Below are 11,459 nucleotides of genomic sequence, written 5' to 3'. Positions count from 1 at the left end.
GAGCTTAGATCCCTAAATGACAGACTGAATTTCTGAATTCACAGTGCATTCGAAAAGTATTAAAAATAATTACTCTTTCCATCCCCTCTCCTACTCTGCAGCTCCCCCCAAGTACTTACCTTGACTACGTAACTTTTCCCCCAGCAAAGTTCATAAACTGCAACCCTCAACCCCTTCCTACCATTTCCCCCAACCAATCCAAAGTATTTGACACTGCTCTCCCTCCCGCACTGAGAAAATAACCTCACACCCCCTCCCCACAGTTGTCTTGCCTCATTTCCCGGATGGGGAACCAAAGGGGCGTCAACACAGAGAGACAGAATACAACATGAGACCTGGGGGTTCACATACTCTTGGAACGTGCATAACAAATTGAGAAGTCTGTTAAAAAGCCTTTGGGATCCTTGGCTTTATAAATGAGGCACAGAGTACAAAAACAAGGAAGTTATGGTAAAATGTTCCAAATAGTTTTTTGGGCCTCAGCTGGAATTTTGTATGCAATTGTGAGCATCACATTTTAGGAGGGATGTGAACACCTGAGGGAGATTGCAGACGAGTACTAGGGTATGTACCAGGGATGAAGGATTATATGTGGAGTGACTGTAGAAGCTGAGATTGTTCTTCATGGAGAAGGTTAAGTGGTAATTTAATAAAAGTCTTCAAAATCGTGTGGAGGAAATGTTTGTACTGACAGTAGTGTCAGGAACAAGAGGACACAGATTGAATGCAATTGGCAAAAGAACCAGAGGGGAAATGGGAATCAAAACATTTAGCCAGTGAGTTATGATCTGGAATACACTTCCTGATAGGGTGCTGGAAGCAGAAACAATAGAAAATTTCAGAAGGGAATTGGATAAATAATGTCAGGGAATCAATGCTGAGCTGCTCGGAGCTCTGGACTTTGGGCTCTGATGCAATACTGCTCCTCTGAGCTCTGAACTTAGCGCTGCTCATCGGGATATAGCCTTATTTATCAGATGGGATTGAATTCTAATGCTGACAAATCTTTTTGTTCACTGTTTGATGAATCTGAGAATCACAGTGAAAGGATATTTCACAACGGTTTTCAGCTGCTCTCGGAATTTGCTCTGAGTCACTGTGTAGATACAAGTGTTTGTGCAGGTACTGAGGAGCTGGAGCAGGTATCCGATAGTACTTGCGGTGGGTGAAGGGGTATAGGAATCAGACATGAATGCAATTCGCTGATACAGGAAACACGTAACATAGGTCGTCCATAAAACAATAAAACTGCCTGAGATAGTGAAGAGTAAAATGATGGATTTTCTGCGTTTGTCCATCTCAGAGTCAGTGGGACTCTCCCTATCACTGTCCGCCTGGAGTCTCCGGCGGGCTCTACTAGCTATTAAAATGTGTCTGACGGTCAGAGTGTTGAGGAGTAGAATCAAAACGAATGGGAGCAAAGGGGTTAGAAGGCGATGAAGAATCTCGTAAGCTGCCCAGAAGATTGAAGTGTAATACTCTGGTTTTGTAATGCAAAACCATTCCAAGTTATTGAAGATGTACTGAGCTTTAAATTTGAAGAACCAGGGAATACATTCCAAACAGCTCAGCACGGTCACTGCTCCAATTATCACCCTTGCAGTTTTCTCAGTGCAATATTTAGTTTTCAGCTTCTGGCAACAAATGGCCACAAATCGATCAAAGGTGAAAGTAACTGTAAACCAGACAGAATTCTCTGTGGCAGCAAACCTGAGCAGTGTTACGAAACTACATATGGGAGTAATATCCAGGAAAGAAACTGGGAAATAAATAATAAGCCACCTCAGAATCACATCAGTCATGACAACCATGAGATCGGCTGCTGCCATGGCTACCAGGTAATGAGTGACACATTTGGAGAGACCGCAGTTTCCCCGAGACAGGATCACAATCGCCAGCAAGTTAACTGCAAAAAGAAAAGGTAGGAATTACTGGTCAAGTTCAAAGCATCAGTTAAACAGGATGTTCTGTTGAATTTGCTGCATCTCATATTTGAAAATGACATCTGATTGTACCAGTGTTTCCAGCAGGAATGGGCTTTATAATAAAACAAATTGTTAATATAAAAAAAAGCATCAATCTTAAAAACAGGCGTGAGTTCTGGCCTATTGACCAGGGGAACAGTGAGGGAGCATGACGAGTGAAGAGGGCCTAGTGTTAATGGTGAGGCCAGGGCAAGGGAGAAGGGTGATGGGGAGAGCCTGGTGTTAGCTGGGAGGAAGGTGAGGGAGGAGAGCAAGGAGTAGGGGGAGCTTGGTATTCACCTGGAGGCAGGTGGAGGCAGTGTGGATGGCCTGATAATAACTGGAGGAGGAAGGTGATGATGGGGGATATGCTGTTAACCTGTGATGGAAGGGAAGTGGGAAGGGAGTAGGGCTTGCTGATAAGTAGGGAGGAGGGAGCCAGTGTATGAGGAGCAATGACCTGCAATAATACAGCTCCTTCAAATAAACAAGCAGCACAAGGAGGGAAGGAGGACATTCTCTCAGGCAGATCCATGTCATTTATTCTATCTCAAGCAGTTTCATTAAAGTCAACTGATCTTTGGAGGGCTCACTTCAATTTGTGTTCAGAGTGTAATTAAGATTTCCCATGCCCAATCAACTCTATGTCATCAGCACACAGCCTTCCATGTGTTGCCTGTGGGGCAGGTTACTGGGGACCAGATCTGAGTTAGCTGGGCGGATAAGTAATCCACTCAAATTATACCAATAATATGCTCTTCGCATATGTGGATCTTGCTAATTTTGAGAATGTGAGAATCTGTCTGGGGGTTCTGAGTCTAATTGCATAGAGTTTACAGAACAGAACAGGCCAAACGACCCAATTGGTCTTTATATTACGTACAAGCCTACTCCCACCCTCTTTAGCTAACGCTATCATCATACCCTTCTGTTCATTTCTTTCTCATGTGCTTATTTAGCTCCCCCTTAAATGCATTAATGCTATTTGCCTCAACTGTTCCCTTTGTCAGTGAGTTGCTGGTGATGTTTACGCACTCAGTTGCCAATCTAATTTCTGCAGAGCCTGAAGTGATAATTTTATATCGAGGATCCTCCTAGATTACTCGTCATGGCCTTCCTGACTCGGAGCATTGGACTCAATCCTACACCTGCCTTTTGTCATTGCACTGGACAGAGGGGGAATAGAGAAGCTACTAAGGTTACCAGTGTCAGGGACATGCTGAATCACAGGAGTCTCAGCTCAATCTCCTGAAAGGCCTTCAGCACCTACTTCAACAATGTCCTCCATGGAATGAAATCTGAACGGAGCCCTGTGTCTGTTGAATGTACTGAGAGGCTCAGATGCTTAGAGCAGTTCTATCTGATCTCATTTGGCCCTTTTGGAAGAACTGCTCACAGACAGGGTACACTTAACTCGTCCTCTCTTTCTAACTTAGCTTTTCTCTCAGCAATTCCCTTTGTACCACTATAAAAGGGAGAGATTTCCTCTGCCATGTGCTGTTCTACACTCTGCATTTCTTCATTCTTTTCTTCCATCAGGATATATTCTGGTGAAACATTCTACCATCTGGTGTGTATGGGTGGCCCTGTGGAAGACTTCATTCTCAGGGATCTTTCCTCGCACCACTGGATACCTGGGGTGGAGAGTGTTTGCCAACTCTCACCAACTCAACCACTTCCCCAAGACCTGGCTGTCCGCTCTTTCCGGGACCAGAACAAAATCAGTATTGACACATCTCAACTGTTACCTGAGGAAGCGCATGTCTATTTTTGATTGAAATTTACCCCTACAATGCTAATCCCAGGTCATTTTCATTCAGTGCACAGTGTAAACAGACCTCCTGTGCCTGGCAAAAGCCATCACTTCCAGGAAGTGCAAGCTTACTGCCTACTTGTACAGATCTGGGAAGGATCTCAAGACTTAATGTCCTTTCTGGCACAAACTCTCTTTGGTCAGTGAATCACCCAACATGCTTAGAATTATTGATGAAACAAACTAGCAATGTTTCAAATGATATTGCTACTGAGATAGGATCCAGGGAATTATAGACAAGACCAGTGGAGAAGTGTGTACGTGCAGTTCTTTGAACAAATGACTTGTTGAATGTTCTGTTAGGTGCTCTGACTCTGGTTTCAAAGCTTGTTTTTTTTGAGACAGTCCCTAACTAAATGTGAAACTAAAATATTCAGGGTCCTGGGGAGACAGAACTTGTTGGAAACAGATAAGAGACAGGGTCATCTGACCAGAGCCATACCAAAAGCACAAGATTGGAGAGTTCAAGCATGCTGCAGGATTATGGGCAGTAGTAGTATATGTGCTGATGTTTGCAGAGGGAGGAGGACGGGAGGCTGATCAGGACAGCATTGGAAGCATGGATGAGGGTTTCAGCAGAAGATGGAATGAGTTAAGGGTAGAGGCTGGTGGTATCTTGGAGGTCTTTGTGATGGTGGATGTGGGATCAGATGCTCAACACAAGGTCAAATAGAATGCTGAGGTTGAAGCAGTCAGGTTCAGTGTGATGCAGTGGCCAGATTGCAGGATGAAATGGGTGTCAAGGTAACAGTTTGTGCAAGAGACGGGAGACAACTGATCCAGGCACCTCAGCTCAATAAATAAAATCTTTTTTGTTGACATGCTGAGAGTTGAAAAACCTAAGAATACAATGCACACAATCTACATGTTAGACAGAGGGAAATCGATCTGATCATTGTCACCTGACATTAACTAGAACAATATATGTGTTCATCTGGTTAAGAAGAAGCTCCTATGAATTGTGAAAGTGTATTAACAGTGGGCTTTCAGGACTCATACATAAATAATAAGTGAGGTAATGGGGGCAAAAAGTGTCAAGAACCAACTCCTGCAAACAGCCAACACCTTGACAGAGGAGTGAAGAAAATTGACAGGGAATACATTTACTTTTTCTACTTATTGGAATTTCATATTCATTCATGCCCATGTCCTGTCCTACATCCAATTGACAAATGCAGACACTAAAATGTATCCATGACTTGGAGAATAGTAGTGGAGGGTGAGAGCTGGGATTTAGGAAATAGGATACAGGGAATTATAGACAAGTATTTAAATCAGTGAATGGAGAATGAGGAGTCAGCAGATCTCAGTAATGACAGGAATGTTGATGAATGGAGCTTCGTATGGGTAGTAAGAACCTGCATTTATACAATGGCTTTCAGTGCCTTGGGATATCCTATAGCACTTCCCAAACAGATCTGGATCAAGGTCACAAAACAGATAAAAACAAAGCCCATTGGTTGCGCCTTCAATTCCAACATCCAGAAACACTCCATAATGTCTCCACACAGTACAGTATTCAATAGTTTCTCATATGCTCCAGGGTTTCTGTACCAGTATCCAGCCCAAAGTGCAAACTATACCTTGCTAACTTTTTGTACAAAGAACTTCCTGAAAACTGTTGTACATTTGTTGATATCCAGTTTGGAACTGTGTCCACTTGACCCACTGTCATGGCTTGGTCTGAAATAGTGCCCAGTATGCATATCATTATAGCCTTTTTACATCAGTAAATACACCTTTCAGCCACCCCTTTCAAGGCTGAAAGCCCAGGTTTTTCCAGTTGCCCTTCACAACCTGTGCTTGGTCTCCAAAGGTCTTCTGACTATTCTCTAAATTGCTTCATTTTACAGTCAGGACCAGAACTAGAGCACATGCTCAGTTTGAACATTGCTCCCTCTCATTTTGATTCCAATGTTGTCAATACATGATTCAGTATTCAATTTATTTTGTTGAATATCACTCCACAGTGCTTCGACAACTTACCATTGTGTCCTCTAGAACTCTGGGATTATCCTTGACAATTCCAGTTTGCATAGCATCAATGCACAGAAGGAGTCCATTCAATGCATTGGGTCAGTGCTGGTTCTTTGAAAGAGCTATCTAATTAGTCCCACTCCCTTGCTGTTTCCCCATAACCCTGCACATTTTTCTCCCTTCAATTATTTATCCAATTCTCTTTTATTATTGACCCTGCTTCCACCGTCCTTTCAGGCAGTGCATCCCAGATCACAAGAACCTGCTGCATATAAAAGTGCCGTCATGTCGCCTCTGGCTCTTTTGCCAGTTGTCTTAAATCTGTGTATTCCAGTTACTGAATCTTTGCCCACTGGTAACAGTTTTGCCTTATTTAATCTATTAAACCCTTCATGATTTTGAACGCCTCTATCAAATCTCCACTTAAACTTCTCTGCTCCAAGGAGAACAACCCCCGATTCTCTAGTCTCTCCAAGTAATTGATCTCTTTCATACCTGATATCATTCTAATAAGTTTCCTCTTCACCCTCTCCAATGCCTTGGCATTATTCCTAAAGTGTAGTGTGCAGAATTGACCAGAATACTGCAGCTTGGGCCTAACCAGTATTTCACAAATGTCGAGCAAAATAGCCTTGCTTATTGATTCTATTCCACAATCAATGAAGCCAAGAAACCCATATACATTTTTTACAGCCTTCTCAAATTGCCCTGCCATCTTCAAAAACGAGGAAGAAAAATTGAAGTCCATGAGAGGAAAGTGATACTGGCAGCAGCAGTACGAAATCTGCTAAGGGACAGAAAGCAGAGAGTTGTGGCAAACAAATGTTTTACTGGCTTGGAGGATGATATACAGTGGTGTGATCTATTGGTTGGTTTTGGGAGTGGTGATCTTTTTGATACGTTAATGACATGGTCTTGGGTATATACATCTTCGAGTCTGTCTTCCTGCATCCCCTTTAAAACTGTATGATTTGCTACATATTGTTGGCCCTCACTCTTTCTCCCAAAATTAAACACATCACACTTCATTGCATTGAATTTCATTTCCCATGTTTCTGTCCATTTTAGCAGTCTCTGTATGTTCATCTGAAGGTTATCATTATCCTCCAGATTGTTGACCACATTTCCAAGTTTGTGCAGCCTGGAAACTTTGAAACGATTTCCTGTCTACTCAAGACCATATCATTAACTTATATCAAAAAGAGCAGTAGTTATATAAACCAAACCCAAGGGTACACCACTGTATGCCTCCCTCCAGACTGAAAAACAAATGTTCACCACAACTCATTGTTTTCTGTCCTTTAGCCGTAAATGACACAACCACTGTCCTTTTAGTCCCACGGACTTCAGATTTGCTAACAAGTCTGTAAAAAGTGACGGAATTTATTAACAGACTTTCCAAGATACATGTACACAACATCAACTGTACTATCCTCATCAACCCTCTCCTTTACTCCAACTCAACTAAGAACTCAAACAAGTTAGTTTTCTGCCTATTTGCAATGCATTACACTTTTTACTTTACATTGATTATTGTTGAGTCCACAACATATCTTGCCCTTAAGTCTTCACTAATCTCCTCTCAGGCTCCGGTGCCCCTTCCCCATCTACAGTCCTCTCAGTGACCATCTAAACATCTGCTAAAAGAACAGCAAGAGGAAGGCGAATTACAGAATCGCAGAATTGTTACAGGACAAAAGAAGGCCTTTCATCCCAAGGTGTCTGCACCGGCTCTCCAAAGGAGCAATTTACCTAGTGCCACTGCCCCGCTTTCTCCCCATAGCTTTGCACATTCTTCCTTTTCACATAACAATCTAATTCCCTCGTGAATGACTCGATTAAAGCTGCCTCCATCACACTCTCAGGCAGTGCATTACAGATCCTAACCACTCGCTCTGTGAAAAAAGGTTTTCCTCATGTCCCCATTGCTTCGTTTGAAATTATCTTAAATCTGTAGCATCTTGTTCTCGATCCTTCCAGCAGTGGGAACAGTCCTTCCCTATCTACTCTGTCCAGACCATTCATGATTTTGAACACCCCTGTCAAATCTCTTCTCAGCCTTCTCTTCTCCACAGAAAACAGCCCCAACCTCTCCCATTTATGCTCATAACTGAATTTCATCAACCCTGGAATCTTTTCTGTAGTCTCTCTAATGTCTTCACATCGCTCCTAAAGTGTGGAGCCCAGAACGGGACACAATGCTTAATTTGAGGCCAAAGCAGTGTTTTATACAAGTTTAACATAACTTCCTTGCTTTCGTATTTTATGTCACTATTAATAAAGCCGAGGATGCGGTTTGCTTTATGAACCACGTGCTCAATCTGTCCCACCACCTTCAATGTTTTATGCAAATATTCATCCAGGTCCCTCTGCTCCTGCACTCCCTTTAGAAATGTACCCATAATTTTATATTGTCTCTCCATATTCTTCCTATGAAAACAAATCTCTTCACACTTCTCTGCGTTAAATTTCATCTGCCACATATCACCCATGGCACTTACCTATCTATGTCCTTTTAAAGTTTAACACTATCCTTCTCACTGTTCACAATGCTTCCAAGTTTTATATCATCCACACATTTTGAGATTGTGCCTGTACACCAAGATCTAGTTCATTAATATAGATCAAGAAGAGCAAGGGAACCTAAACTGACTCTTGGAGACCTCCACTACAAACCTTCTTCCAAGCCGAAAAACATCCATTAACCACTACTTTCCTGTTGCTCCGCCAATTTTGTATCCATGATGCTAACGTCCCTTTTATTCCATGAGATATGACTTTTCTCACAAGTCTCTTGTGCAGCGCTTTATCAAATGCCTTTCGGAAGTTCATATACATCATATCAACAGCATTACCCTCACCAACCTTCTGTTATCTCATCAAAAGACTCCAACAAGTTACTTAAACATGATTTGCCCTCAACAAATTCATGCTGGTTTTCCTATATTGACCTGCATTTGACCAAGTGACAACTAATATTGTGCCAAATTATCGCTTCTAGGGCGGCACAGTGGCGCAGTGGTTAGCACCGCAGCCTCACAGCTCCAGTGACCCGGGTTCAATTCTGGGTACTGCCTGTGTGGAGTTTGCAAGTTCTCCCTGTGTCTGCGTGGGTTTCCTCCGGGTGCTCCGGCTTCCTCCCACATGCCAAAGACTTGCAGGTTGATAGGTTAATTGGCCATTATAAATTTCCCCTGGTATAGGTAGGTGGTAGGGAAATATAGGGACAGGTGGGGATGTGGTAGGAATATGGGATTCGTGTAGGATTAGTACAAATGGGTGGTTGATGGTCGGCACAGACTCGGTGGGCCGAAGGGCCTGTTTCAGTGCTGTATCTCTAAACTAAACTAAACTTCCCCACTGCTGAGGTTAAACTGATTAGCCTATAGTTGTTGGGCTTATTTTTACACCCTTTTTTGAACAAGGGTGTAATATTTGCAATTCACAAGTTCTATGCCACTACACCTGAGTCTACAGAAGACTGGAAAATTATGGCCAGTGCCTCTGCAATTTCCAGTCTCACTTCTCTTAGTATCCTTGGATGCATCTCATCTGGTCCTAGTGCCTTATCAACTTGAAGTACAGACAGCCTATCCAATACATCCTCCTTATTAATTTTAAACCCTGCGAGTGTCTGAACTACTTGCTTTTTCACCATGACCTGCAAAGCATCTTCTTCTTTGCTAAAGACAGATGCAAAGTATTCATTTAAAAACTCAGCCATGCCCCAGCCTCCCTGCATAAATCCCTTTTTAGGTTCCTAATTCCTAATTTGCCCCACTCCTCCTTTTACCACCCTTTTAATATTAGTGTGCCGATAGAAGACTTTTAGATTCTCTTTTAAGTGGCCAGTCTCTTATCATACTTTTCCGTTGCTTCTCTTATTTGCTTTTTCAACGTTTTCAACACATAAGGTCAAACATCCCACAGTAGGAGTTCAGGATCATTATAATTAATTTTAAAAATTAGCAAATACCACAGGTGAGGTGTATTATCGCCGAAAACATTGGGTGGATCACGGGAAATGCGACCGTGTCATAAAGATATCAGACACAATGCCACATTATCAGACCTTCAGAAACAAAACAATCAAAAGGTAAAGACATTGGACGGGGGTTTCCCTTCGGTAGCACTGGTTTTTCAGCACATGTCACATGAAATCAGCCAAGCTATTGCAAAAGATCATGAAATTATACATGCAAATTGTGTCGAATGAAGATAGGATTTCTGCAAACTTTTGCATGACATTGCAAAACATGCACAGAGCGATCTCCAACATCATCATTGCATCTGATCATTTGCCAGTATGAGTCGGTGCATGCGCATTTCGACATCAGATGTAATGACGTCAGACTGTTACCTCACCCCTTAATAGCCACGCTCGCCCCCTCCATCCCCTCTAATAGCACCCACTACCTCCCGCAATCGCCACCTCAAATGCCACTTCTCTTCCCCGCATCCTTCCACGATCGCCACCTCAATCACTGCAACCAGCTTCCTGCTCCCTCCCGTGATAGCCACTCCCGCCTGCTCGCCGCTCATTTCCTGCCTCAACGCTTCCCCACCCCGCGCCCCTGCCGCTCACAACCCACACGCTCAGCGAGCAGTGGGGTGGGGTGTGGGGACCACCAGGAGGCTTCGCCATCGCCAATAAAATGGAGCAGGGTCTTCCCGGTGTTAAGACCCGTGGTGGACCTATCCCGGAGCTATTTTCTGGGCTTGCCAACCACACCTTTGAAGTTAGGGGGGTTGGGGGGTGATGGTAATATCCAGCTCCTATAGTTTTTTAAGTCATTTTCAATTATTTAAAATATAGAGTGACACGCAGGTGAAGGACTGGACACTTTGTTTTCACCTGCTTATATTTGTGATAAAGTCATGTTCAGCTGTATTAATAAAACTGCATGAGGTTATCACTGAAATAAATCAAAGGATATCATAAATACATTTAAAAACACACTCTAAAATGCTGCCTGATTGTACTGGTTCATAGCAGATTTTATACTCAAACATTCAAATGGGCTTCAACGAGACTGAAGGAAAGAAGCACTTCTCTAAACGAGCACAATTTTGAGCACAATTTGCACCCAGATTGCCAATTGTGCTCAAAGCAGAAACACTTGGTCAATGACCCAACAATGAACAGATATTTGTAACTTACTGGGAACTCCGATGGCCCCAAGAACAGGACAGTAAATGAACTCAACATCAGCGAGTGTCGGCAGTGCATTGAATGGATATTTCATGTTCAGTTTAAAGCTGAGTCCAACTTTAACTGAAACTGTGATCATTGAAAGGAACCTTTATACATAGAGAAAATCCTTCAGGGGCACAATTAGATTGAGTGATCATCGATATTACTTACAGTCATTTGAACAAACAGATCTGAATAGACAAACAGCAACACAAGAAAGAGTAGGAAGGATCGACAGGGTGGAGTTGCGGGAGGAGGAATACAAGACAGAATAAAATGGGTTTGGAGTGCATCTGTGTAAATACATGGAACTTGGTTAATAAGGTTGGAGGGCTGCAGGCACGAGCACCAACATGGGATTATGGTAAAGTGGCAATAATGGAAAAAATAAACTAAGACCCTCAATTTATATGACATTTTTGCCAACCGTGCCCCAAAGGAGTAACTCCACGCCACTCCAATCTCCACTTAAATGATAAACTTTGATCCACCTGGATCCTGTTTGGCAATG

At 42.8% G+C, this 11,459-nt stretch overlaps 1 protein-coding gene across 1 annotated transcript; it reads right to left on the bottom strand.

Moving 5' to 3' along the window:
* Positions 1-1,013: 1,013 nt before the first annotated feature.
* Positions 1,014-11,000, bottom strand: LOC137378625 (probable G-protein coupled receptor 139). The gene is made up of 2 exons (XM_068048919.1): positions 10,916-11,000; positions 1,014-1,906 (listed from the first exon to the last, which is right to left on the bottom strand). The coding sequence occupies exons 1-2, from the start codon at positions 10,998-11,000 to the stop codon at positions 1,014-1,016; spliced, it is 978 nt and encodes a 325-aa protein (XP_067905020.1).
* Positions 11,001-11,459: the final 459 nt, after the last annotated feature.

This window comes from Heterodontus francisci, chromosome 17 (assembly GCF_036365525.1).
Source record: "Heterodontus francisci isolate sHetFra1 chromosome 17, sHetFra1.hap1, whole genome shotgun sequence".
Classification (NCBI taxonomy): Eukaryota; Metazoa; Chordata; class Chondrichthyes; order Heterodontiformes; family Heterodontidae; genus Heterodontus; species Heterodontus francisci.
The sequence above is the reverse complement of the archived record's forward strand: the minus strand, read 5'-3'. Positions and strand labels throughout refer to the sequence as shown.

Bases quoted from the DNA above. Each gene is read 5' to 3' on its own strand.
- LOC137378625 (XM_068048919.1), bottom strand. From the start codon at position 11,000: ATGAAATATCCATTCAATGCACTGCCGACACTCGCTGATGTTGAGTTC. The intron at 1,907-10,915 runs GTAAGTTACAAA...TTCTTTTTGCAG, and splicing joins TGGGGCCATCGGAGTTCCCA to TTAACTTGCTGGCGATTGTG.